Raw genomic sequence first — 26,841 nt, 5'->3', positions numbered from 1 at the left:
GGCTGGGAGCAGCGGCCTGGCCGGGCCCCGCCGCCGAGGTAAGGAGAGCGGCGCCTTCCCCGCCCGGCCTCGCAGCCTTGGATCTGCCCCACAGGCGGGGCCCGGGCTGGGTGAGCGGGTGCTGGGGCCCGGGGCGGCGGGGCCGGGCCCGCTCCGCGCCGCCCCCCGCAGCGGGGCGGCCCCGGGCCCGGCGGGGGAGGGACGCTCCACCATGGCCGCCCTTCACCGGGAGACACCCGGGGCGGGCGGGCGGCGCGGCCCGGGCCGAGCCGAGCGGGGCGGAGCGGATCGGCGGGGGGACGGTGCCGGGCGGGCCGCGGCGGGGGCTGGGGTGAGGGCCCTGGAGGCGGGAGCCTGTGCTCTGCCGGCGGCCCCGCTGTAACCGGTCATTCAGGAGTGAAACATTTAGGTGCAGCCAAGTGTATTTTGTCAAGCCAAGCCACTACGCCCAGCCGGGGGCTATCTCAGCAGACACTAGAGACGGGCAGGTGCTTATCTCCCCTGGACGAGTTCGGCACTGGTCCCGGTTTGGGCGTGTGTGGGGTGAGGCGCTGCCCAGGCATGACCCAGTGGGTTCTGTCAGACACAGGGGATGGATCTGTTCATCCCTTGATTTCCCAAGGGATCCTCTCTGGGACACACAGAGCTTGGAAGTCCCTTTAACAGTGGACGCTTGACCATGTTCCTTCTGATGTTTCTCAAACACGTGTTGACCTGCAGCCTGAAAATGACACCGCTGCAGTGCTTGAACGGGTCCTGTAGCATGGAGAGTGTTAATCCAGCCCAGGGCACAACAAACAGCCCAGGCTATGGAGAGGATGCTCCACTCAGCACTCCAGGGATGGCCTCACCAGTGCTGGGCAGAGGGAAGGATCCCTCTATCCTCTGTAAGGCAGCCCAGGACACTATTCACCTCTTTTGCTGCAAGGGCAGATTGCTGGCTTATGTTCAATGTGGTGTCCACCAGGACCTCTGAGTCTTTTTCTGTCAAGCTTTAGCTTTCCAGATGTGTGGCTCCAGTGCAGACTTCAGGAATACTTAAAAATCTGAGAAGCCACAAAGCCAATAAACATATTAATATTGTTTGAAGTACAGTTATTTTAAGCCAGTTTTGTGATGAAAAGAAGCATATATGTTGACCAGGCTGTCCTTTATAAAAGTGCTGATGGGACTGTACAGCATATGTATGCTGGGAGCTACTTTTCTCCATGCTCCTCTATGGCCTGTTGCACCATGTATCCCTCCTCTTTCCAAACAGCAGATCAGGCTTTGCTGTGGTTTTGTGAGACTGCAGCAGAGTTGTAGGCTTGTGTGTAAAATGCTTGCTTTCCAAGCCGCTGGTCCAGGGTGCTGGTGTTGGGTGTTGGCCAACATCATAGACTGCTGTAGAGAGATGAGTTTGGGCATCGTCCAGCTTGAGCACTGGATCTGGTTATTTCTCTTCTTTTTCTAGGCATTTCCAGTCCCAAGTTCTGCTTAAATAAATACATAAAAAAGCATCAACAGCTCACACGAAACAAGGAGTTGTCCCTGAAACATTTAACCCCAGTGATGAATCAAGGATAAATATCTGGTTTAAGTGCCTAAGAAAGCAAATAGGTTGCTGGTGGGAATTAGGAAGCACCAATACAGGTTGGCTGCCAAATTCATTTTTGGCTTTTAATTGGAGTCTGGTGTCCAGCTGGGTGAGTTCCTTCGGTTCTTTTCAACATCCTGGTGTAGGCACCATTGTTACGGGGTGATTCTTGCTGTCTTACTGTGTGCGTTCCTCTGAGCTGCTGTCGTCTTCTGCCTTTGAAGTGGTGGTTTGTTGTATAATTTTATGAATGTTATTGTGTGGCTTTAATTGAAAGACAAAAGAAACTAAACAACTTGGATCAGGGGCTTTTAGTTACCATCTGTCCCACTCTTCATCTTTCCCTAATTCATCTTGTTGAGTTTCAGCAGTGCTAATAGAGCAGCCCTGATGTTGCATGCTTGGACATGGACAGAACAACTAAAAGGAGGAGCAGAGTAAGGTTTTCTTGTGGGAAAGAAAGAAAGGATTCTGGTGTGCAGTGGAGGAGCAGCAGGGCCTGATGGGCCTTGGCTCAAGGGATGGGGATAAACTAGTAAAAAAGTGGAAGATCAGCAGTGCTGTGCTTCGGGGTATTAGCTGTAAATGGGTTATTAAATCTGTCGCTTCCCACATTCTTCAGTCTCTGTATGGTGTTACTGGAATTGCTGCCTGCTGGGGCACAACAGAGGCCAGCTGCTGCCCCAGGGACAGGGAACTGAGCAAGGCAGATGGCAAGGTCACTGTGGCAAGGTCCAGCTAGAGCTCAGGTCACCAGGCAAGGTCTGAGATCAAACCAGGATGCCAGCCAGCAGGTTAGGTCCAGGCAGCAGCTGGAGACCAGCACTGCTGCAGTACAGCGTAGACAGGTTATGGTGGGGCTGATGGGGTGGGTCATGGGTGGGGGGTCCAGGAGAGGTTGGTCAGGGCCAGTAAAGCCTAGTAGTACCCTCAGGACCATGCCTACTTCTTGAAATTCATGGCTAAATGGGTTGAACATCACCAGTCCTGTGAGAAACTCAGCTGCATCCAATGGACTTCATGTTCCCTCCACCCCCTGATTAATTCCTGCCACTTGTGAAATTCTTCTCCTACAGCCAGTTAGAAGACCAAGGGTGACTGCCCAGCGGGAGAACTGGAAGGGGAACTGGAGGAGCCTGTGTCTGCTCCAGGGTAGGACTTGCTAACTCTCTGTCACAGCCTACATCAGTGGGAGCCAGGAGCATCCATAGCTTGTGGTGGACCTGCTGTGCTCAGAGCATCCTATGGTGGTGCTAGGTAAGAAAAACCCCTTGGCATTTGCAGGCTCTGAGCTGGGATCTCATAATAGGGGCTTTTCTTTGTTGGATTCAATAGGCCTTTGACATGTCCTACAGGGGTTTATGTTGGGAGATGGTTGAAAGGGAGGGGACCATCCTCCAGAGTCTCTTTCTCACTCCTTTGTCAGGTTTGTACTTGTACCCAACTTGATTTCTGTCTTGCTGTCTTACAGTGTCTCGCTCTGTGCTCTGGCAAGGTGATGGACAGCAGAGCAGAGATGGAGGTTGTGAGAAGCACGAAGGGCAATACTGCTGGGGAGGTCAGTGTCCATGTGGTCACCACCGAGAGCACTGTGCAGAGCACCCACCTGCCAACGACTGCCTTCATCATACCAGGTATGCAGACTTGTCCTAACTGGGGCCTCCCCAGCCTTCTCTGCCCACACTGATAACCTCACACTCCTTGTATATGTGTCCTCCTCCCAAACCTTGTGAGGTAAAGCCTTGTTGCTGTTGCCATTTTAGAGGTTCTCAGTGCCTATCCCATGTCACTTGGCGGATCAAAACCTCTTGAGTTTTAAACCAAACCCCTGCTGTCTGGGGCCCTCTGCCAGTGCAGCACAGTGGGCTGTGTGCCTGCTCTGCAAGGCATGTGGGCTCCTAGGTTGCTGCATTATCACAGAATTGTAGAATATCTCAAGCTGGAAGGGGCCCTTAGGGATCACTGAGTCCAACTCCCTGCTCCCTGCAGGATTACCTAAAACTGAACCATAGGACTGAGAGCATCATCCAGACACTCCTTGAGCTGTGACAGGCTTGGTGCCATGACCACTGCTCTGGGACTGACCACCTTCCCAGTGAAGAATCTTTTCCTTATGTCCAACCTGAGTTTCCTCTGTTGCAGCTTCATTCCATTTCTTCATGTCTTATTGCTGGCCACCAGAGAGAGGAGATCAGCACCTCCCTGTGCTGCCTCCTGTGAGAGGGGTGTAGACTGTGATGAGGCCTCCCCTCAGCCTTCCATCTCCAAGCCAAGTGACCTCAGCCACACTTCCTAAGTCTTGTCCTCAAGACCTTGGTCACCTCCTCTGGACACACTCCAGTAGTTTGATGTCCTTCTTCTGCAGAGGACCCAAACCTGCACACGGAACTTGAGCTGGGGCCACACTAGTGCTGTGCAGAGTGGGACAGTCACCTCCCCAGACCTGCTTGTGGTGCTGTGCTGGTGCACCCAGAGCATGGCTCTTTCATCTGCCAGGGCACACTGCTGACTCCTGTTCAACTTGCCATCACCCTAGACCCCCAGATCTCTTTCCATAGGGCTGCTCTCCTCCTCCCTTCCCCCAGTGTGTACATATAACCAGGATTACTTCATCCTGGGTGCAGAATCTGACACTTGCTGTGTTCTGTGTAAGCCTCTGGTTGTTTGTTGCCTTTCTTCTCTTCTCAAGCAAATGCCACTGCCATCAGCCTTCCCACGAGCACCTTAGAAATCCAGCGATTCCCCCGGGAACCACAGAGAAGCACAGGGGCCGAGAGGCCAGAGAGGGGAGCAGGGAGCGAGCCCATCACAGCTACTGTCATTCCCCAGATCAGCGGGGTGCAGACCTGCAGCACAGTCCGTGTGCTGGAGTGGAAAGATGGGGTGGCTACTTTGCCTGGGAGTAACCTGCGGGTAAGTGTAGCCCTGGGCCACTGTGTTTGTCCTCCCTCACCAATTCCCTCAGCTGCTTGCTTTTGTAAGTGACAGTCCCCAGCTTATGCAGGCAGGGACCACCAGCCAGCTGGTGGAACCCTTGGCTGTTCTGGCTCTTTGAGGCTCTTGTGCCCCATCACTATGCTCCTGACATCTTGTGACCTTAGCAAAGAAAGCAAATACATGGTACCTGGGGTGCTGCAGCAGGTCTGTCCTTCACAGGGAGTCAGAGGACTGCTACTTGCTGTGCAGGGCATCTTTCCTTTCCAAGCTGTGCCATGGAGTTGGCTCTCACCAAGCTCCTGCTCACTCTGGGAATAGTGGCCTTATGCTCACCAGACATTCTTCAGCCATCCCCATGCCCCTCATACTGCCTGCTGGTGCTGGTCTCACCCAAGGCAGGCAGTGTGCTTGCCCTGGCAGGCTCAGAGGCCAGCACAGACTGCAGGGAGGGGCAGCAGGATAGGAGACTTTAGTGCTGTGCCTGCCTCTACTATAGAATCAAGGAATGGTTTGGGTTGGAAGGGACCTTAAAGATCATCTAAGAGCTGTCCTGCTATTGGAGGCACTACTGACTCAACCATGTCCCTCTTATTCTCAGAGCTCACATGTACCCAGTAGCTATCAAATTGCATTTCTGTTCTTGTTAATTATTCTTCCTTGTTTTTCGGTTCAATTACATAGTTCCGAATTAATGAGTACGGGACACTGAAGGTGGTGAGTGCTGATAAGATGCCTCCAGTGGAAGCTGTAAAGGAGGGTCACACAGAGAAAGATGGGGACTCAGAGGTGGCACCCACCAGCAGGGACAATCCTACTGTGGCTCAGGGTAAGGGTGGCACTTCTGGGGTGGGTACCATCATTCAGCAGGTGCTGGCTGGTGTAGGCCCTGAGTGAGGCACATGTTCTTGCTTCCTGCTCTTTCCTTTGCTGCACCTTGTGCCTCACTGCTTCTCTTCTCTCCGACTCAGATGCGCCAGAGCAGATCAAGCTTCCAACAGCAGAAAGCATGTGCCACTGTGATACCTGTGGCCGCAGGCACGTGTCAGATGGAGCCCGGGAAGGCAGAGGCTTCTGCAGCGAGCACTGTCACCAGCAGTTTAAAGAGAGGTAAAGGAAGGAGAGTTTGCTCCATGTTGAGCCATATCCATCCATCTGCTCTCCCTCCCCTGGTCTACATGCTCCAGCAAGGGATGAAGAGGAAAACCTGCTTGTTCCCCTCTTCCCTGTAGGCAGAGTGCCCTGGCTGCAATATAGGGGGGTGAAGACTTGCCCCAGGGACAACAGGAAGCACAGAAGCTAGATTTTCTCCTGCTCAATTTGTGGTCTCATAAACGTATATGTGGTTGAGCAGTAGGTTGCTGCAGTGGGTGCTTGCAAGCAGAGTAGCAGTGGGAAGCATGGATCACAAAGGCATTTCCAGCCCACTGCTTACCAAAGTGTGACTCCTGGGACTTGTTTTACAGCATCTCTCTGTGGCTCTGATGAGGCTTGGAGCCCTGCTACAAAACTAGATCACTTCTGATCCATCCCTGAGTTCAGGTTTCTGACACCCATGTGTGTGAGGATGATTCTGTTCTGTACCCTGATTCTAACCTCATGCCAACTTGTGTGCTGAAAGGAGTGCATACATTAGTCGGGAGGGATGGGAACATGTGTGAGTAAGAAGTGGGGTGACAGGGATTCTCCAGCAGCTAGTCCCTTACTAAGAACCCAGCCATAGCCACCATGCCGTAGTGGTTTACTCTCCCTTACTCCATGCAGGTCTGTCATTGTGGAAAACTCTGCCAGCAGCACCAATGCCACTGAAATCCTCAAGCCAGTGAAGAAACGAAAGAGGAAGGATTACCAGAGCCCTTCGGAGGAAGAATACGAATCAGAGCAAATGGTAGGAAGAGGGCAGGGTGGGTATGTGTGCACACATGCTGATGTCAAGGGTGGGTCATGGGCCATCCCTCTGTGTACTGCATGTGTACAGTTCTCATCAAATGTCTTTCAGTGCTATGTTAGCTATATGTGAAGGAGGTAACCTTTTGGCTGTTAATGACAAAAAGACTTGAATGTGTGGATCATCAGAGCTTCTAGACACTTGGCCGGCTATCGGGCATGCTGAGCACCTCGGGTTGGGCAGTGCTAGACATGTCCTGGTTGGGCTGTAGGTACAGAGAGTGCTCAACTGCTCTCCTGAGTCTGGGTCACCAAAGTAAGTGTTAAACTAAGAGTGTGTGTCTGTGTGATGTGTATCCTGGGGAAGGGACAGTGCCTTTGACATGGCAGGGAAGCTCTGCAGATCCACTCCAGGTGTGGTTGCTACCAGTCAGCATGAAAATCGGCTCCCATCATCACATCCTCTTGGCTGCCATTTCTGGGCCAAGCATCAGTAAAATCGTGGATGTTGCAAATGCACAGTGTGGCCTTTGGCACTGGTCTAAGGGTACAACACACAGCACAAACCTGTGTGCAGACCTCCAGCATGATGGGTTTCTGTTTTGTCTGCTGTCATGTCTAGGAAGAAAAGCAGGAAGAGAGGAAAAACTCTACTGAGGACTCTGCCATCAGCAACCCAGAGGCTGACACTTGGAACGGGAGCCAGCACGGTATGCATGGCTGGGCGGGCAGTGGGGTCAGTGAACCCACCACAGCTGTGGGGTCCTGCTGTGGATCTGTGGGTCTGGGACAGCATTTTGGTGCTCCAGCAGAGTCAAGCACCCAGTGCAACATGTTCCTGAAGGCTTGTAAGCTCCTCTGCTTGCTTGATCCTGCTCTTTCTGTCTCTTTCCGTTTCTCTCCTTTCCTGTCTTTCTCTCCATGAGAAGGGTGCACCCTTGCAGATACAGCTGTGTCTTCTTCAGGCATTGGGCCGTACTGTACAGTGCTCTCTGGTCCCTCCCCTTGGGAGCTGAATTTATTACATGCTCATGGGTACTGTGTTGCAAGAGGTACTATCCTGAGCAATAACGTGACTGAGCCACATCTGGCTTTGACCCCCTCTTTGGATGGTCTTGTGAGGAACTTTCCTCACGTGATTGGGAGCTCACAAGTTTGGGAGCTGCTCCTGTAGGTGTGGTGCTGCTGAAGGCTTGTCTCATCTCATGGGGATCTGTTCCTCGGCCATATCAGAGGAGATCTCAGATGCAGAGCTGTTGACGCAGAGGGGAAGGAGACAAGCTGAGGATGCAGCATTTGCTTGGTTGGTTTTATCCCTGCAGTGCAATGGGATGATGGGGAAGAAAAATTGGGAAAATATTAAAAAGAAACATTTATAGGAAACCTTTTGTCTGTGAATAGTGAAAGGTCGTATTCAAAGTAATTTTAAAATGAAACTGCTCCAGCTTCATACTCCTCTCCATAGCCAAATGTAGGGACAGTAGCAGGGGCCAGATGTTGTTAACCCCTCATGTTACACTGAGTTAGCCTCTATTAAAAAGAGATTTCATACTCACTTGCCAGGTCCTTTTCACTGCAGTCTGAGTCCTGAGCATGAGCATTCACTGCTGCATACAAGTAAGCAATGCTGAGCCTGGTTATTTCAGCATTCTCTCTTCTGTTAGAATTACATCATCAAACAAAATGCACACCTGGATGCCTCAGTGTAGCAGAGTCTGTGTGGGCTCTGTCTCCAGGTGTATTTGTCATTCTGCAGAAGCACAGAGCTTGTATTTACAGATTCCCCAAACATGCCTGTCACTCTTTTCAAAGTCCTGCAGAATAATAAGGATGTACAAGGGGCAATGGGTTCAAGCTTAAACAGGGGAAATTCAGGTCAGCTATAAGGAAGAAGCTTTTCACTGTGAGGGTGGTGAGGCCCTGACGCAGGTTGTCCAAAGAAGTGGTAAATGCTCCATTCTTGGCAGTGTTCAAGGCCAGGTTGGACAGAGCCTTGCACAATATGGTCTAGTGTGAGGTGTCCCTGCCCACAGCAGGGGGTTGGAACTGAATGATCCTAAGGTCCTTTTCAACCCAAACCAGTCTATGATTCTATGTTTGTCACTCTTAAGTATAAGCAAAGCATCTGGGTTAATATCCTTGCTCAGTGAAGCTCAGCTTTAATTTCTCCCACAAGTTCCTATTTTTTCCCCCTGTTTCCCCTAAGCTCAAGGGAGGAGGGAGTTGGGTTTTCCCCTGTGTTTCTGGCCTGCCTTACACAAGGTTGTCTGTCGTGGCTGACCTGTAGCTGTGAATTACTCAGTGCTGGGATAGGCACAGCACTCCTGGAGTCCCTTCAGGTGCTATAAAGCAGGGAAAGAAAGTGGCTGGAGACTTGGATTGCCTCATGTCCCTCAGGCAAGGCCTTTGTAGCTTTCCAGAGGGATCAATGGAATGAAGGGTCAGCTCTTGCCTATAGAGATGATGCTGTCTTTTCATGAATACTAGGTAGGTAAATGCATCTCTAGGGCACCAGTGTGGCCTTGGTATGCCAAGGGGAATCAGGTGGTTGTCTCAGAGCAGAGGATAGCAGAGCTGTTGCCTCTGGAGTGGTGGTGGAAGGTGAGCCTGCTGCTGGTTTGACTGGGCACATGCCTCTTGCAGCTGGGAATGATTCCCAGACCTCTGCACGGATCCTACTGACTATCCCAGATCCATCAGTGCCATGGTCAGATGGACTGGCTGGAGGAGAACTGGTTGCAGAGGTGTCCTGATGCTTTGCACAGAATGGCTTGTCCCTCAGGCTCCTTAGGTGCCTTACTAGAGTGAAAGAGGACATTTAGGTCATGGGGACCTATTTTAGAGGGGGCCTCTTGGGTCTGTCCCTCTATGGTTTGCTGGAGAAGGGGGCTCTGTAGGATGGTGCTGAGCTTTGCAGGGATGCAGGACTGTGCATGAGAGCAGGATGTGGCCCCAGCAGGACCTGCCCTGCACATTGCTCCGAGGCAGGCAGGGCCAGGGGCTGGAGCAGACCCTCAGCAGCGCCTCTTGTGTGTGCGTTTGTGCTGCGCTCAGGTGCCAGTGAGGAGAAGAAAGAAGGCTGGTCTTGGGCGTCCTACTTGGAGGAGCAGAAAGCTGTCGCTGCCCCTTTAAATCTCTTCCAGGATGTGAGTTGGGATTTTCCTGTCTTTTTCCTTCTTTCATCTTCTCTTCTCTTTCCCTGTTTTTTTCCCCACCCCTCTTCCTTCTCCTTTGCTTCCCTGTTTTGTGGGACTCTGAGCAATTAGCAAGCTCCCATCTTCACTTGTAGGTGACCAATCAGCCTCCAGTTTTGATTGCCCTGGGTCCCACTCCCCAGCAGGTGCCATCTCCCATCCCAAGCACCCCACGTTTGTCTAGGACACCCCTGTGGCTCTGGCAGGGTGGTGGAGCCTTTCCTCAAAGCCACATGTCAGCTCTCCTGAGGCCACATTGCTGCTCTGCACCCCTGTTCCCAGGCTTCTGATAGCCAGGGCAGAAGAGGAGCCAGACCCATGTCCCTGTCTCCCCAGGGACACCCTGCCCTGCCAGTAGCAAGAGACAAACCCACAAGGAGGTGGAAGAATGTGGTTTTCTAGAGGAAAAGAGTTAAAATTTGGATGGCAGCATAACCCGTGACCCACAAGTTCTTGGTCCCAGCAGCCTGATGAGTGCTCCTTGGGATGGTTCTACCTGTGTAATTTCTTACATTGTAGTTTAATTGTTTTGTTTCCAGTACCAAATAGCTTCCCAGCACAAGAATGGCTTTAAAGTGGGGATGAAGCTGGAAGGGATTGACCCGCAGCACCCATCTATGTACTTCATCCTGACAGTGGCTGAGGTAAGTCACCTGTGGGTCCTTTAGTCAAAATCCCTGCATGAGCATCTGCCCCAGGTGCAGAAAAGGTAATCCTTGCACTTACTGGACACAGCATGGTGACCCTCCATGGCATTTACACACCAGCCTGAACTTCCCTTCTTAGGGCTTGCATATGGTGGCCTTACACTTGCCTTCTTCCATGCTGAACACGTTTTGGGACTGGCATGTGCCTCCTAATTTGGGCACTGGCTTATGATTGACTCTTTGCTTCCCTAAATGATATGCTGAGATAATATACAGGAGAAGAGGTGCGTGCAGTGCTCAGCCAGGGACAGCAGGAGGTTTCATTGGTCCTTTCCCTTTCCTGCCCTCCCTCTTGGTAGGTGTGTGGTTTCCGAATGCGCCTCCACTTCGATGGCTACTCGGAGTGCCATGATTTCTGGCTGAATGCTGACTCCCCCGATATCCATCCTGCTGGCTGGTTTGAGGAGACTGGGCACAAACTCCAGCCCCCAAAAGGTAAGGAGTTAGCACGTCTCAGTTGGTGGGTGCTGTTGAAGAAGGTGGATGAGTAGTGGGCCCCTAAATGTAGAGCTGGAGATGGGGCCCATGAGGGGATGCTGCGGTACTGGGGGGGTTCCACAGGACCACCTTTCAGGCACCCATCATGCTAAAGATCTGCTCGCTCCCATTCTGGGGCAAAGCTGGAGCCAGCAGCTGTGCCCCAGGGCAGATGGGACTGATGCTCTCCAGGGAGGAGCTGAGCTCTGGATTTCCACTGTACATTTCCTAGCACCCCTCCTGAATCAAACATTGGGCCACAGGTTTTGGGTTTCCCAGGGCTGCCCACAGCAGGACAAGGCAGGGTGAGGGCGGGCTGGCTGTGGATGACCAGGCTCAGCCTCATGACCACTTGGGTGCTCTCTGTGAACTTGCTGCTCTCGTTTCTCTTCTTGAGGGGTTGTAGGTTATAAGGAAGAAGAATTCAGCTGGACAAACTACCTGAAGATAACAAAGGCTCAGGCAGCTCCTAAGCACCTCTTCATGGTCCGAAATGCTGTGAGTAGCAACTTCTCCTTCCTGCCAGGTTCAGGTGTGACTTCTTCCCCTCCAGCTGAGCAGAATCTGTCTGCCAGTGCTGGACTTCCCTCTGTCCACCCAACACTTTTCAAGCCCACAGTGTGGGGAGGCCAGAGAGTGTACTGCTGGCATTGCTCAATGTGATGGGGCACATTTGGCTGCTGAGGATCTATAGCTTGGGTACTAGTTTGGTGTGCCCAAAATTGGCATTGGTCTGATTCAGCCAGGACAGCTAAATCTGTTGTGAATATAGTGGTGAGGAGGAGCAGCCACTACTCTCAACAATTGTTTTGCCCCAGACCCCTCAGTTAACGTTTTTTAAGTAGAGTTCTTTTGTCTCTGTTTTGTGTCTTCATTGTTTCTGTCTCTGCCTTTATTTTTCATATGGCAGCTTGGGCAAGGAAAGTGGGAATATAGCAGAGTGCAAAATGCTAATGGTTTCTTTGTCAGCTGCAGAGGAAACTTAGCCGTACTGATAAATCAGCCTCTCCAAGTTATTTATTATGTCTAAACCTCCTCTTCATTGCTGCAAAAATCCCCCTAGTGTGTGTGAGGCAGTGTTCTGCACAGATTTTTGGACCCAAGAAATAAAGGTAAGGTAGGGTAAAGGTCCCATCCCAGCTCCTCCTGTTAAGCCTAGGGCATTGCTTGCTGCTAACACTGGAGGTTCATGACTACAAGTCCTTTGTGAGCTGATGTAAGTTGGAGACTTTTTTTCTCTGGGAGGTTACTGCTTATTGAAGATCCTGAGGGTGTGAAGACTTCTTTTCCTCTTTCTTTGTCTGGCTAAGCTGAGTTACTCACCCTCTGCCTCTTTTCCTGCTTGCACACCAGAGCACTGCTCTTCTGGGGTCCTAAGTGGTCCTGGTCCTGCTTGGAGGCCAGGAAGAGTTTGGGCAGATGCCTCCTTGCAATGGGCAAGGGAAGTGGTGAGGAGGATGCTGGGACCATAGCTCTGAAAGAAACCTCTATCCCCCCAGCACGAGGCTTCCCCAGGCTTCGAGGTGGGCATGAAGCTGGAAGCTGTTGACCGCATGAATCCTTCCCTCATCTGTGTTGCCACAGTGACTGACGTGGTGGACAATCGCTTTTTGGTGCACTTTGACAACTGGGATGATACTTACGACTACTGGTAGGTGCACAGAGGCTCCTGGGGTGCCAGTGCTGGGAAACGCTGCCACTGCTTCAGCAAGAGTGATGGGGTGCTTGGGAAAGAGAGACAATCCCAACATGCTGCTGCATAGGTCACTAGTGAAGCAGAGGGTCACCCTTCTGGGGGACAGACCTCCTGGGACGTTGCCATAGCCCTTTAGTTAATGTGGGGCAAAGTCAGACATGATCACATGCTGTGGGCTCACCCTGAAATCCTTTTGGGAGGCAGAAAGCAATACAGAGACTGAAGGCCTTATCTTAAAGGAGCTTCTGCATCTGTAGGCAGGGGATTGTCACCAGGGTGGGAAAGTGTCCCAGTTGAGGCTGCTTAAGGCCAATTAAAATGGCCAGTTAGCACAATCAGGGTTCTGAGAGCAACTTCTTTCCTTTGGCTGGAATCCTCTGACCTCTTCTTGCCCTGGGGCTGCAGCAGTTTCTGTCTCCAGCTGCTCTTCACTCCATGGTGCGGGGCAGCTGCTTGCACTGTCTTGGGGCAGACCTGCAAAGCAGCAGTACCTGAGTGTGCTCTGAGCTATGGGGAGCTATGACCAGGACAAAAGCCCTCCCATATTCCTCAGCTCTCACCACTCCAGGCTCTAAAAGGCATGGCCTGTCTCCCCACTTGCAGCAAGCAGTTGCTGTTGCCTGGATAGCTCTGCTGCAGGGCTGGAAACCAGGGCATGTTCGTGCCCTGGCCCTCTGAGCTGACATTCTCTTGCCCTAGTCCTTGCCTTGCTGGATGCTGTAGAAGACCTTGACTTATGCAGGGGGTTTTGCTGGTGGTACAGACCTAGGGGTGCACCAGGTGGCCTGCCCTGGATCCCTGCAGCCCATGCTCTCGGTGCTGAGCCAGGTACCTCAGCCCTGTGTAAGACTTTGGGTTTGTGTTCTAGGTGTGACCCCAGCAGTCCGTACATCCACCCAGTTGGATGGTGTCAGGAGCACGGCAAACCCCTCACACCTCCTCAAGGTGAGTAAGTGGCCTGAGAGCACAGCCCTCAGTGGTGCATTCCCCTGGGACACGCATCCAGGGCGGCACAGGGAACCCTGAGGCCTTTGCTTGTCTGCAGGCCCAGGCAGTTTTCTTCAGCAAGGCCACAGCCATGCTCCTGCCAAGGCTCCTGCACACGTGCTTGTGTGGTTGTCTTGTACCGAGTGGAGACACAAGGAGGACCCAAGCTGTCTATGCAGGCCCAGATGCTTTTGCTTCCATGTACCCTGGATTTCATTGTCCTTGAGAGAACAGTAGCATTTCTTGATGTCTCTCAGGTTCCCATGTGTCTGGCTCAGACTTGGTTGGTCAAAAGCAGTAGAATGTTCTGGGGTACTTGCTGTCTTCCTGCAGCATTCGCCTTCTGCATTTTCCCTGCTTTTAGATTATCCTGACCCTGACAATTTCACCTGGGAAAAGTACCTAAAGGAAACTGGAGCATCTGCTGTCCCATCTTGGGCCTTTAAAGTGGTGAGTGCCACATCATCTACTGCACTGTGCCTAGGCAGAGATTTGGGTTTTCTTTGTTGTCAGATCTTTACCTTTATGAAAGTCAAGTAATACTGAGGATGCTCCTGCCACAGGCCTGAGGTTCAGATCTATACTCAAGTTCAGAAGTCAGGGCTATCCTGTGCAAGCAGTTCTTGGAAAAATGGGAAGTATGACGATGCCCTCAGCTAGACAGGAGCTGGGTGGTGAGAAATCATTTAGGCTTGCTTGATAGTTGTTGTCTTTAACTGCAGCAACAGCAGCTGTGTCCAGACAAGTGGGGCTGCAAGATAGAGCCCCAAAATGTGTCATGGAGACCTTCCTCCCTTGGGTACATCTTTCACATCTTGTTAAAACACAGCTCATATCCAGGAGGCCTATAGCCACTCTCTCCTGTTGCCACTGTGAGCTGGGCTGGCTCTTTTTGGGATAGGCCAGGGCTGGGAGCTGGGCTTGAGGAGTGCTCACTGCTGGGAAGGCTGCCAAGGGGCACAGGAGCTGGAAGCATGGCCCTGCTCCCCACTGACCTGGGTTCTTCCTGGCCCTAGCGTCCACCCCATGGCTTCCTGGTCAACATGAAGCTGGAGGCAGTGGACAGGAGGACGCCATCCTTCATCCGAGTGGCCAGTGTGGAGGATGTGGAAGATCACAGGATAAAGGTGGGTGTTGGAGTATCGGTGCTGAGCCTGTGTTCAAGTACTGTGCTGGCTTGATCCTACCCTTCCCACCTCACTGCCAGTTCCAGTAGCAAAGCATGTGGAAGTCTGTGGAAGTACAATGTGTGGAAGTTGGCAGGTCCGAGTGCCTGGCTCCAGGAATGGAGAAGAGCCTTGTGCTGCAGTTCAGCTCTACCTTGCTGCTAGCTGTCAGCTTGGAAGGCTCCAGAACTCCTCAGGAAGGTGCCCTGAGGTTTGAAGGGTGACCCCACTGCTTGTCTCTCCCCAGATCCATTTTGATGGCTGGAGTCATGTCTATGATTTCTGGATTGATGCAGATCATCCGGACATCCACCCCATAGGCTGGTGCTCAAAAACTGGACACCCACTGCAGCCTCCTCTCAGTAAGTCCTGTACCTGGGTCAGTCCCTCACAGCCAGGGTCCAAGTGTGCCAGATCCCCATTCTCACCACTACCTGTCCATGCATAGAAATGGCCTAAGGATGGGCAAGAAGGAAGGGCTTTTCTGTGGAGCTGTCAGTTGAAAAACTCCTCCCTGTCTGGGGCAGGCAGGGAGCCCATAGCCCTGGCTCTGCTTGGGGCTGCAGCCCATGACAGTCTCTCTTCTGTTTCTGCTCCTGGTCTAGGGCCAAAGGAACCAGCTTCCTCTGCCCATGGGGGCTGCCCAACGCTGGGCTGCAAGAGCATCCCTCACACCAAGAGCTCCAAGTACAGCTTTCACCACAGGTGAGCTCCCCAGTGTGGCTCAGAGGGGCACAGCTTCCCTTATGGCCCTTCCTCTGCTTTTCCATACCCACCACCCACATCAGCAGCCAGCCCTTCATTGCACCCACCCCATACCTGGCTCTGCTCCGTGCTTAGGGTCAGCCCTTGCTCTCCACAGGCCAGGCCCCAAAGCAGCCTGGAGCCTGTGGCTGGTATAACTCCTGTGAGCTCCTGCTCCACGCCTGTCCTGTGTACCCAGAGCCCCTGGGGGTGCCCTATGTGCCCATCTACCATCTACCGACTACGTCGGTAACAGTACCCTTAAGATGCTGTTCACTGATACCAGCTTCAAGATGTGCCTCCCACCCCTCATGGATGCCTTTCACTGTGAGTTTGTGAGCTTGGGAAGTCCTGAGAAGGAGCAGTGCATCTTCCCCAGCTCAGTCAGTCACTTGTGAGGCCTTTTCCAGGGGAAACCAGGCACAGTGTCATGCCAACCCCAGCACAGCAGGCTGCTGTCAAGAGGAGCGAGTATAGTGGAGCATCTCTGAGGATGGGGAAGGCAGATCTGCCTCCCAGGGGCTTCCCTACTGGCCACACTCGTGGCACTTTCTTCCTCCTCACTCTCATCTGAATGTCTGTGGGGGCAACGAAGGGAGGATCAGCACTGGTGACTTGCACAGGGTCACTGTGATAGCAGTGGAGAAGGTGGGATGGGTGTTTGTACCTGGAGGTACTGGGTGTGCCCATGCACCCAGCAGCCTTTCACTGGGATTTTGTTTACATCTTTACTCTGCCTTCTATGACCAGGGCTCCAGCTTCCCACGCTTAGGGGCAGATGGGTGCCCCACCATGCTGCTCTGAGCCTGGTCCAATGCTTGCCTCCCCTCTGTCCTCTAGGAAGTGCCCCACGCCGGGATGTGATGGGTCAGGACACGTGACTGGGAGATTCACAGCCCATTACTGCCTCTCAGGGTGCCCGCTGGCAGAGAAGAACCAGGGCAGGCTGAAAGCAGACTTGTCCGACAGCGAGGCCTCGGCTCGCAAGAGGAACCTCATTGGCTTCTCTCAGCGAAAGAAGTCTCGGCACCATGGGAGGTAGGGGCAGTCCTGGTGAGCCCCGTCAGCAGCACAGGGCCTCTGTGCTGCCACTGCCATCGCTGGGAGGGATGGCCAAGCTGTTGAGGCTCCTTGACCACGGGGAGCATGGTTGTTGGCGGCTGGTGTTCGTCTTCCCAGCTCTGTTGGGCACCTCTCTTGGTTTTTCTTCCCATGTTTTGTGTCTTTAGCTGTCAACCCTTTGGGTCAGGGTCCAAGAGGTAATTCTTGCTCCCACTGCCAAGGCATTGCTCTGTGCGGTGTGGAGAAGAGCCCTCGGGCCAGTCCAAACCCAGTTGGAAATCAGTCTTCCTGTCTCTTTAGAGGGCGACCTCCAAAGTACCGGAAGATCCAGCAGGAAGACTTCCAGAGTAAGTGCCTCCTCTCCACAGTGCCATTGCAGAGGCAGGGCTCAAAGAGCTGGGGTGGTGGCTGTAGGAGGCAGGTCTCCTTTGGCTCACACAGGTCAGCACCAGGAGCTTGGGGTCAACTACCAAAGCTGACCATCTGACAGAGATCTGCCCGTTACCAGAGCTCTGCTTGGTCCCTCTCCAAGGCCTGTAGGATAGGATGGGATGTTCTTGTCCTACGTTGGATCACATCTTGCATTTTTGTTGGCAGCTATTTCTTCAGACAATATGCACCAGTCACTCTTCATGTCTGCACTGTCTGCACACCCCGACCGCTCCCTCTCGCTCTGCTGGGAGCAGCACTGCAAACTCCTGCCTGGGGTGGCCGGCATCACAGCAGCCACAGTGGCCAAGTGGACCATCGATGAGGTAAGGTGGTTTTAAAGACTGTGTGCTGGCTCCTAACCCACTGTCATGGCTGGGAGCACTCTGCCTGGCTGTGCAGCACTATGGTACATCCACCAGGTATAGGCGGGCTTCAGCAGCTACTTCTCCGGGCTGTCGAGCAAATGCTGTAGCATTTGCTGCTCTGGGGCTGGAGGAGGCCACCTACTGTGCCCTGGTGCAAGGGTGATCTCTAGGGCTGGGACCTTGCTGCAACTGCAGCCTTTGGCCTAACAGCCACGTGTTACCTTACAGGGCACCAAATGCCTCTGTGGAAGTGAGGGTGTGGGGTCATGGGGGGTCTCCAGCCAGAAACATTGCTTCTGTCTTGATGTTTTTCTCTGTTTTTTTCCAAGGTCTTTAGCTTTGTTCAGACTCTGACTGGTTGTGAGGACCAAGCCAAGCTCTTCAAGGATGAGGTGAGAAGTGCTGGAAGATGAGTGCAGGTGGGCAAGGATGGCTGTTTGCCAACAGGGCAGGGAGGAACTGGCCAGTGACCCTCTTGCCCTGTTCTCCTGGCATGGGTGAGGGAGGGCACCTCTGAGGAGGCTCAGGTGGGTGAGCAGGAAGAGAATGAGGATTCCTTCATGATCACCTCCTGAGAAAAGCTGCTTGTTCCTCACCCATTCACCCTTCCCCATCTGCATCCTCTCAATGCATCTGCACAGCAGTTAGGTGCATCACTGTATGTCAGTCAGTCTCATTGTTATGAGACTCCTCTGTGGACAGACATACAGAGGAGCTGCTTTCCAATATGTGCAGTGCACCCACGGCAAGCTGATCCTGGGCACACTGGGTACAGCAAGTATCTCAGCCTGGTAGTAAATGCCTCCTGTGCTCAGGCCTGCAAAGCTGAGCTGGGGGCAGCCTGCACACTTGCCAGGACCTGGAGCAGGGGATGGATGGATGAATGCATGGATGGATGTTTGCTCAGACCAGCTTGCCTGCTGGCTGTGTGCTGTGCAGACAGCAGAAGCCCGAGCTGTCTGCAGTGTGTGCTCCTGGGAGGAGCCCCTGGAAAGGGTTTTTCTCCCTTGTGCCCTGTTGCTGGACACACAAGCTGTGTTTGTCTGGGGCAGCAGCATGGGAGTGCTGTGGGTAGCCCCTGCCCTACTCCCTGGGATCATCCGTGGTACCTGGCTGAGGGTGAGTGTGACTGTGCATGTCCCCAGGTTGTGCCTGTGCTGTCCCTAGGAGGTCACAGTCTGGGTTTTCGGTGAGTGCCTTTGTCCCTGCTCTCCTCCCCAGATGATCGATGGCGAGGCCTTCCTCCTGCTGACGCAGGCTGACATTGTCAAGATTATGAGTGTCAAGCTGGGCCCCGCACTCAAGATCTACAATGCCATCCTCATGTTCAAGAATGCTGACGACACCTTAAAGTGACTTTTCTTCACTCAGCTGGGACCTTCTCTTAGCACTGGTGCTGCCAAACTGGTCAGGACAGAGATTCCCCCTGACCGACCACGTCTTGTCATGTCCTGCTCATGTCCTTTCGGGTGCTGCATCTCTGCTCTCCCACCAGTCCATCTCCCATCCTTTCCTCTCCACTCCACACTGCCCTTCTCCTCCAGCACTGGGCAAAGGCTGGCCCCAAGCCTTGGGGGGGCTGTAGGGCAGAGGGTTGATGTGGGACTGGCCTCTCTTAGCAGTGTCTTGCTGTGACCGCATTGATTCAGGGCAGTGGTGAGGCACAGGGGAGCAGTGTGGAGGGTGTAGCAGCTGGGGGCTGACACGACCAGTCAAATCACCCAGGTAAGGGAAGGACTGACTGCCTCCATACATCCTTGCACCCATTTAAAGGCCGGTCTTGGCTTTGCTCAGCAGCTGAGAGAGGTTTTCATTTTTTACCCCAGTGTGTTCCTCTGGGGGCCTCATGCTGAGATCGTTTCCAAGGGACACTCTTGAGCTTCTGCTCACTTTGCCTTTGTCTCTGAATTCTTTTGACTTTCCCATTCTAAGGCCAGATGATGACTTTGCTTTGCTCCTTCACTGCACTGGGAACCAGTGGCCCAACTCTTGCCCCTTCCAAGGAGCACCGTGTCCTGGCTGCTGCTCTGCCTACAACCAGTGTCTCTGCTTTATGCCTTTTTATGGTAATGCAGCACCCCAGGGCCCCGCAGGGCCTGGGTTGATGAGTGCAGAGCAAGCTTTATTTCCTCTTGGGCTTCAGGCTGTCTTGGCCAGCACATCTCTGCGAGAAAGGATGCTTGGTTAACTTGTTCCCCTTGCAGCAATTAGAAAATGCTCTGCAAAGGAGATTCGGACCCTCTTTGTTTCATGTATTGGGAACAAGTCCCTTTCTAGAGCAGAGACAGCTGCTAAGGATAAGAAGCATTCATTCTTCCATAGGGACATCTGTTTCTGAAGGTGTTCCGGAGTTGGCTGACTCAACCCTGCCAAGCCACCTTCTCCCCCTATTTTGCCCTCACAAGGCCCCCAGGTTTTGCTGTTTGAAGAGCAGGATCCTCTGCTGGCCCTGGATCCCTCACCTGCAGAGCTAGAAGAGATTCAGCAGTTAACTGGGTTTCTTTCTGTCCCTTCAGTAACGTAATACCTTTTCAACAAGGGTGCAGGCACTTTGGGAATGCTCCCCCTTGTAATGGAGTCTAGGACTCCAAAGCTAGGGAAGCCTCCATTCCTGACAGACCTACACTGATGTGATCCGAGTCCTACATCCACTTTCTTTCCCATTCCCAAGAATGACATATCAGTAGCAAAACATTCTTTCCTCCTTTCCCAGTGCCCAAAGACAGGGATGAAGAGATCTTAGCAAGTGCACCAGCAACTGTCACACCTGGGTCAATCTGTTCAAGGCTTCCCATGGAAATGTAGCACTTTGACTCTTTGTTATTGAATATTTGGGGTCACATTTGACCTGCTCTTGAGACGTCTGCTGCTTGCTCTTCACACAGGACTTGCAACTACTCCGTGTATTTGTTTTGTCAATGCTTGGGTTTGATTTAGGCAGCTCTCCCTCTCCTTTCCTTTTGTATGTTCTTCCATCTCTTCAAGCACTGCATTGTGGCCAGCTGTGGAGAGAAGGGGAGTGGGACTAACAGCCGTGTCTCTGGCTCCCATACTCACTCCCCAAGTCACCCTTGATCCACAGTAAATGGTCCTGACGTTGGTCTCTTCACCTGATGGGGAGTCTCTTTTTGGGCCACTGTGTGCTGAGGTGGAAGAAGAGGAGCCCTGGGGCCTTCAGCTGTGAGACTGTGAACAGTGCGGGGACTCTCCAGCTGGGATCTGGAATGGAACAGCTCCTTTCACAGGATGTGGTTATTGAGCTTGTGAGGAATCATCTTACAAAAGCAACCTATTCAGGCCTGCTCCACGCTGTCATGCTCACTCATCCCTCCTATTGCGGAAGGGACTAAGCCCTGCCCTGGGTGCTGGGAGAGGAGATGCTACCCTGGTATTGGATCTGAAACCAGTATGAAGGATGGAGAGCCTCATGTTGCCCTGCAGAGCAGAGGTGGTGTCGAACTCAGAAGATCCCTGCTGGAGGGGAAGAGGAACCAAGAGCCACACCATGGCTGACCCACAAGACTGAGTACAACCACAGCCACCAGCTCTTGCTCTGCTGTTGGGTGCGATAAAGCCATGCTCTGCCTGGGCACCAGCAGGAAGTTCTGCCCATGGGGTACTGCCTTACTTTATGCTCTTCTGGCCTCCCTCTGAGTGAGCATCACAAACCAAGTTTCTCCCCTTGGCTCTGGGGCCTGGCTGTGAGGTTGGACCCCAGGTCTCTGTTCAGGGAGGCGCTGCCAGGAAAACTGGCCCCACTGGAAGGGTGGTGTGAGGCCTCTGTCACATGCACTTACCCGCTGTCTCCAGCATCACTTCATCAGCCTCTTGGGCCAGCTCAGCTGTTTGGGTGCAAAGCTTTTGCATTCATCTGGGTGAGAGTTACAGGGTTTTTAGGTGGTCAAGGGCTATTTACTGTTAAAACTTAGAACCTTCTTCTTGTTTTCTTTAAAACCAAACCCAAAGCAGTGTGTGTGTGTGTGTGTGTGTGTGTGTGTGTGTGTGTGTATGGGTGTTTGTGGAAGTACCACGCCACCATTTCCCCTGCTGTTTGTGCGTTGCTGTTTTAATGTAGTGGTCTCTGTGGCTGTGGAGGCAGCAGGCTCTGGGCCAGGGTCTCGGGTGTAGTGTCCTCTGGGAGCAGAGGTTGTCTCTGCTCCCAGCAGGAAGTCAGGACAAGGAAGGTTTGCTTCACCCCTGGCCTCGGCAGGGCTATCTCTACAGAGCATTGACTGGGAGTCCCCCTCAGGCAGCACCGAGGGCAGCTGTGACCAAGGCAGAAGCACCAAAGTTTTTCATCCTTCCCCTGTTGCCCAAGCAAACTCTTCAGGGGGATGTTCACTGCCGGGTCACTGAGGTGCTGGAGAAGGACAGTGGGGCTGAGTGTGGCCACAGCTTCCTCGCTGCGGTCTTTCTGAGAGATGTGGCTGCAGCCAGCATTGCCAAGTCAATGAAGAACTGTTCAAGTCATGGGTCTGTGGGTAGAGGCCCCCAGCCTGTGCTCCTGCTGCTCTTGTTGGCTTGGGGAGATGTCCCACCATGTGCTCCAGACCCGGGCACAAAGTGTCTTTGGGACTGCAGGTGTCTTGGGGCACGGGAGCAGTTGGAGCATCTCCCTCTGCATGGAAACAGGCAGCATCATGGTGGTGCGAGGCCAAGGGTCTCCATCTCCATGAGAGCAGGCAGGAGTGTGGCCATGCCGGCCTCTGCCTTCCCTTGGTGCCTTCCGCATCCATCACAGGCACTTTGAGACAAGGCAGAAGCCCTCCAAATGGCCTCGAAGGGTTGGCAGAGGTTTTGCAGTGGCAAAGCTGGGGCTGTGAGTGCAGCTGAGGGAGAGCAGGAGGGAGCTGGGAGAGGGATGTGACTCAGCCACTTCCGTTCCTCACTTCCTCCAGTCCACCCCTTCCCTCTGGGGCCGGTGGCTGCTGGTCCCTGCAGGGGCACAGGGGAAGGTGCAGGGGCAGGAGCACGGTTCTGGCAGCAGAAACTTTTTTGCACTTTCATTCATTTTGCACTTGTTTTTTAATTTCTCTTCCCCCCCCCCCCCATTTTTGAGGTTTGTGTTTTCATAACAAAACTACTTCTGTTGTAGCCCGTGAAGCTATTCTGGAACTTTGTGTCCTGAGTATAAAGAGGTTTAAAGGTCCTATATATATAAATTTATAGCTGTCTCAAAGTAAATTTATATATATAGAGGACAGCGTGATGTGTTTCGTCAGTGTTTTAAAGTAATAAAAGACTGTGAGCAGTGGAAGTCTCTGCAGCTGGACGCTGGTTATTCAGGCCTGGTGGCAGAAGGAAAGGGACAGATGCACACACACCGCAGGGAGGGCTCACCCGCTGCCGTGAGGTCTCTCTCTCCCATCCTGCCCCATGGCCCCGGATGCAGTCAGTGGGGAGTGGTGAGTTATCCTGCTGTGAGGAGATGCTGGAGCAATCCCAGTGATCCCTTCCTGGTCCCAGTTACAGGGAGCTCTGGGTGCAGGGAGCAGCCTGGTGGCCACCTCTCCCCACAGGCGAAATGCACCGGAGGCTGTGCCTGTCCTCGGCCACGATGAGCCCCAGCAGGACCAGGACAGCGGCGCCCAGGACCAGGCGCCCCACGTTGCTCCAGGTGTAGTCTGCAGGGGGCAGGAAGGGACAGTCACTGGGGACCCTCACAAGGGAGCTGACAGACCGAAGGAGCCCTCCCATAGGGGCAACAGGGGACAGAAGGGGCACATGTGAGGTTCCCAGGGCAGACAGACTCATGGGCAAGGAGACACTGCTGGGCTAAAGAGGGCTAAAGGGTTCACAGGGAGCCCCAAGGGGTATACCTCCCTAGGACATCCCCTATCCACCCAGTGGCACCAGTGACAGTGGGACACGGACGTGGAGCTGGCCCTCACCCACCCGTGCTGAGCCACTGTGACAAGACATACGACGCTTGTTGGGACCCTTGCCTCAACCCTGTGTCATCTGTAGGTTCTCTGAGGAACTGGCAAGGTTCACACATGTCTGAAGGAAGCTGTAATCCTCTGCTTGAACCCCTATTATACCTGCTTTCATCCTCCACATCCTCTTTTCTAGTTCCTCCAGGATGTGGCAGTGGAGGAAGAGAAGGGTCAAATGCACCTTGGGGGATGTCTCACCTTTCACCACCAAATCCAGGCTATTGCTGACATCAGACCATTCCATCAGAGCAGCCCCACTGTAGCACTGGCAGCTGTAGCGGCCCTCGTTGCCTTTGTGCACCCGGGGGAGGTTGAAATCATCTTGATCCTTATGAATTAAGTCAGGAGCTTTGTTGTGGCCCTCCAGGTACAGGAAACAGCCAGCCCTGGCGTGTGTGATGGTGCAGCGGAAAGTCACATAGGCTCCTGCAGCCACCTCAAGTCCCGGCATGACAGAGAGGACAGGTCTGGGGAGACTGAACTCTGTTGGGAGAGAAGAGGCCATGAGAAGGTGTGCTGGGCTTTAACATGGGAGCCACCAGCGTCTCCGTGACCCCTACACCTCGCTCAGGCAGTGGTAAAGATGGTCCCCACCTCTCCAAACAAGGGAAGAAGGGAAAAACCCTGCCCACCATGTGCATGGGGAAGCCAAGTGCATCCCTGTGTGCCCCTTAGAGCCTGACCCCACGTGAAGGGGTAACTGCACATCCCTCACCTTTCACTGTGATTTCCAGGGTCTCACTGCGAGCCAGCACAGTGCCTCCAGACAGGTAATGGCAGCTGTAGGGACCTGCATCCTTTTGGGTGGCGTTAGAGATGGGGAACTTGGCCCTGCCCTCACGCAGCTCCTGGCTACGGAGCTGTTTCCCGTCCTTGTACAGCACAACATTCCCCTCGTCACGCTGGCAGCTGCAGCAGATGGTGGTGGAGCCTCCTGGTGGGATCACCCCAGGAGGCTTCAGGAAGATGGAGATGGTGGGGGCACCTGCACAGGGACAGAGATGCTGCTGCACAGGGACAGAGATGCTGCCACACAGACACGAGTCCCCGTGGCGAGCCTGGAAATGGCTTCAGGCCCCATCTCCACACAGGGGCGAGGTCTGCTCTGCAGTGCTGGGGTGAGGGAGCAGAGAAGTGGCCAAACTCCCCATCTCCCTCCTCATGATACTCACCGGCTGCAGCCTCGCTCTGTGCCAGCAGCCAAGTGCCTGCAAGAGAAGCAGCTGTGTAACTCCTCTGCGGAGTGTCCGGATGCCTCACGTCACCCTCTGAGAGCCCACAGAGCCCCTGGAACTCACCAAAGGCCAGCACAGTGGTCACAGGCAGCACCATGTTCCTCTTGGCTCCCTCTGTCCTTGGCTCAAGCAAGGGAAGGCTTTGGAGGCACTGAGCAGCTTCTTGTGGGTCCCGATATCCCCCTGCTGCCACAAAGCACCTCCTATTGCATGGCTTCTGCAGGGCTGGGGTGGTTGAACAGGAATCAGGATGTCCAAGTCACCAATCCAGAGCTGGGCATCTGTGACGATGTGGTCTTAGGATCCTGCTGACCTTAGCAGTGAAGCTCTCTGGGCTTTTAGTTTCTTTTTCAGCCCTGGTCACTTGAAGGGGAAATGGTTTCTCTCAGCCTTTGCAAAATAGGGTGATGTTTTGTAAGCAGGGCAGGGGAAGCTGTGGGATTCCTTCTAAGTCTTGGTGAGAAGGGTCCAGCAACGCATGACGCCATAAAATCGCTGTTTCAGTAAGACAGAATAAAAAGCAGATGTAGAATGCAAGTGAACATTGGTTTCCTTTGGAGGCAGGACACCCCCCACTCTCCTGCAGCACTGATGGACCCATCTGTGGAGATGTCCCCAGCATCTGAAGGGAGGTAAAATCTTTGTTCTCCTTTTTTTCTTCTCTGCCACTAAACCGGGTGGTTTATTGCTCTGTTTGTTGTCAGATCTTTCTCACTGAGGTCAGGGAAGTCCTCGGCACCGTGTCATGCCCCCTTGTCATGCTCAGAAGCCCTGCATGGTGCCCCCCGCCACAGTGCAGACCAGCTGGTGGAGAGGGAAAGGATTCCATGAGTCATGGAGCCCCAGACTGGTTTGGGAAGAGACCTTAAAGCTCATCCAGCTTCAAACCCTGCCACGGGCAGGGACACCTTCCACTAGAGCAGCTTGCTCCAAGCCCCTGTGTCCAACCTGGCCTTGAACACTGCCAGGGATGGGGCAGCCACAGCTTCTCTGGGCACCCTGTGCCAGCGCCTCAGCACCCTCACAGGGAAGAGCTTCTGCCTAAGAGCTCATCTCAGTCTCCCCTCGGGCAGGTTAAAGCTGGTCTGGCCACAGGCTATGTCCAGCTTGCGCTCTCCCCCACAGCTATGGCACAAGTTTGGTGACTCCACAGAGTGGAATAGGAAGGAATTCACTTGGCTTCCCTTGTGGCTCTTTTTGGCCTCCTCCATTTCCATCCCACCTGCCCTATAGCATCTCTCATTAGAGCAGGGACAGCGATACTAGCAATACTTTCTGCCTGTAGGTCTGGATCACCCATCCAGGCCTCCCCTGTCCTGTGCTGGAGCAACAACAGGGTCGTTACTGTGCTCACTCCCAGCACAGCTGGGGCCTGGCCTCCAGCCTCAGCTTCCTGGTCTGGGTTGGCCAGTGCTGTGGCCAGAGTTCCCTTTGGTGGTAACAGAGAGTTAATTAAATAGGGGAAGATGCTTTGGTTGATCTGGGAGCAGAGAAAGGATGGGCTGTGGGACTGTTCCCCACTGCCTGTGTCCCTGAAGACGCCTTTCTCAGTGCCCTCCTGTTCTCCCTGTCCCCACACAGTTCTTGTGCCTGGGGGATGTCCTTGGCTGCCTGTTCATGGGGACCCAGGTCCACCAGGTAGGGACACCCCTCAGAGGTGACTTGTTTGAAGGAGTCAGGTGGGCTCTTTGTTACCTTTTGCCCAGGGCATGGGGAGCTGGAAGAGAGCTGCTGAGCCTTCCCTGTCATCAATCCCACCACAGCCCTTCAACCCATGGCCACGTCTCCCCCATCCCACAGCAATCCCATCCCACAGACATGTCCCAAAGTTGTCCCCTCCAAGCTATGTCCTACATGTACCCATCACCCCATACGCATGCTCCACTTCCTCCCTACCCCATTTCCATGTCTGTATGTTCTTCCCACTCCACTGCTATGTCCCTCATGCCCCAACATATAGCCACATGCCACTGTCCCCCAACCTATAGCAATTCCAACTATATCCCCACCTGCCGTGGTGATGTGCCCTTGCTCACAGCAATCCTACCCCATAGCTATATCCCATGTAACTCCATCACCCCATAGCTGTATACCCATGGGTCCCACTGCATTGCCATAGCCCCATGGCCACCTGTCCCATAGCCTTATCCCCACAGTCTTGTGGGCTGTACCCCAGTGGAACCCACCTCACTGCTATGGTCTTGCATGCTCTGATTCACATTCCTATGCCTCTTGCCCCATAACCATGCCCCTAAAGCCCTTCCCAATGGCCATGGCTCCATGGCCTCAGTCCCATAGCCGTTGTGCTCCCACTGTACTCTGCGCAATAGACACATTCCCATGAATCTCTGACCCATCACCATGCCCCAGTAGCCCCATCCCTACAGCCGTATTCCCATGTCCCCACTGCCCCCTTACCATCGTCCCCAACCCACAGCCATAC

At 53.6% G+C, this 26,841-nt stretch overlaps 2 protein-coding genes across 6 annotated transcripts; one reads left to right on the top strand and one right to left on the bottom strand.

Annotated features, from left to right (window-relative positions):
* L3MBTL1 (L3MBTL histone methyl-lysine binding protein 1) lies at positions 1-18,840 on the top strand. Of its 5 annotated transcripts, XM_057424619.1 has the most exons (23): positions 1-38; positions 2,653-2,833; positions 3,048-3,210; positions 4,266-4,489; positions 5,195-5,339; positions 5,482-5,620; positions 6,275-6,398; positions 7,020-7,107; positions 9,452-9,543; positions 10,131-10,235; positions 10,598-10,733; positions 11,173-11,273; positions 12,275-12,426; positions 13,340-13,416; positions 13,823-13,908; positions 14,475-14,585; positions 14,872-14,986; positions 15,230-15,329; positions 16,209-16,406; positions 16,731-16,777; positions 17,028-17,185; positions 17,557-17,619; positions 18,449-18,840. In XM_057424619.1, exons 3-23 carry the CDS (start codon positions 3,075-3,077, stop codon positions 18,581-18,583), a joined length of 2,532 nt encoding a protein of 843 aa, XP_057280602.1. In that variant the 5' UTR covers positions 1-38; positions 2,653-2,833; positions 3,048-3,074; the 3' UTR covers positions 18,584-18,840. The 5 variants fall into 5 exon arrangements, with proteins under 5 accessions (XP_057280602.1, XP_057280604.1, XP_057280603.1 ...); XM_057424621.1 differs by lacking the exon at positions 1-38 and having other exon boundaries at positions 1,814-2,833; positions 11,182-11,273; XM_057424620.1 differs by lacking the exon at positions 1-38 and having other exon boundaries at positions 1,816-2,833; positions 3,072-3,210.
* Positions 18,841-22,436: 3,596 nt separating this feature from the next.
* LOC130607484 (immunoglobulin superfamily member 1-like) lies at positions 22,437-24,598 on the bottom strand. Its single transcript, XM_057424610.1, has 5 exons — positions 24,462-24,598; positions 24,336-24,371; positions 23,879-24,148; positions 23,362-23,646; positions 22,437-22,851 (listed from the first exon to the last, which is right to left on the bottom strand). The coding sequence occupies exons 1-5, from the start codon at positions 24,493-24,495 to the stop codon at positions 22,694-22,696; spliced, it is 783 nt and encodes a 260-aa protein (XP_057280593.1). The 5' UTR covers positions 24,496-24,598; the 3' UTR covers positions 22,437-22,693.
* Positions 24,599-26,841: the final 2,243 nt, after the last annotated feature.

Source organism: Pezoporus wallicus, unplaced genomic scaffold (assembly GCF_028554395.1).
Source record: "Pezoporus wallicus isolate ANWC-B61680 ecotype Strahan unplaced genomic scaffold, APGP_CSIRO_Pwel_v1 contig_11996, whole genome shotgun sequence".
Lineage (NCBI taxonomy): Eukaryota > Metazoa > Chordata > Aves > Psittaciformes > Psittacidae > Pezoporus > Pezoporus wallicus.
Note: the sequence above shows the minus strand (reverse complement) of the source record. Positions and strands in the feature narration are given on the sequence as shown.

What these genes read in the sequence shown, in the direction of transcription:
- L3MBTL1 (XM_057424619.1), top strand. Translation starts at nt 3,075, where the DNA reads ATGGACAGCAGAGCAGAGATGGAGGTTGTGAGAAGCACGAAGGGCAAT. An exon ending in CTTTAAATCTCTTCCAGGAT is followed by an intron (nt 9,544 to 10,130) that starts GTGAGTTGGGAT and finishes TTTTGTTTCCAG; the next exon opens with TACCAAATAGCTTCCCAGCA. An exon ending in CCAGCAGGAAGACTTCCAGA is followed by an intron (nt 16,778 to 17,027) that starts GTAAGTGCCTCC and finishes TTTTGTTGGCAG; the next exon opens with CTATTTCTTCAGACAATATG.
- LOC130607484 (XM_057424610.1), bottom strand. Translation starts at nt 24,495, where the DNA reads ATGGTGCTGCCTGTGACCACTGTGCTGGCCTTTG. An exon ending in GACCACTGTGCTGGCCTTTG is followed by an intron (nt 24,372 to 24,461) that starts GTGAGTTCCAGG and finishes CTTCTCTTGCAG; the next exon opens with GCACTTGGCTGCTGGCACAG. An exon ending in CCTGGATTTGGTGGTGAAAG is followed by an intron (nt 22,852 to 23,361) that starts GTGAGACATCCC and finishes TGCCCCCTGCAG; the next exon opens with ACTACACCTGGAGCAACGTG.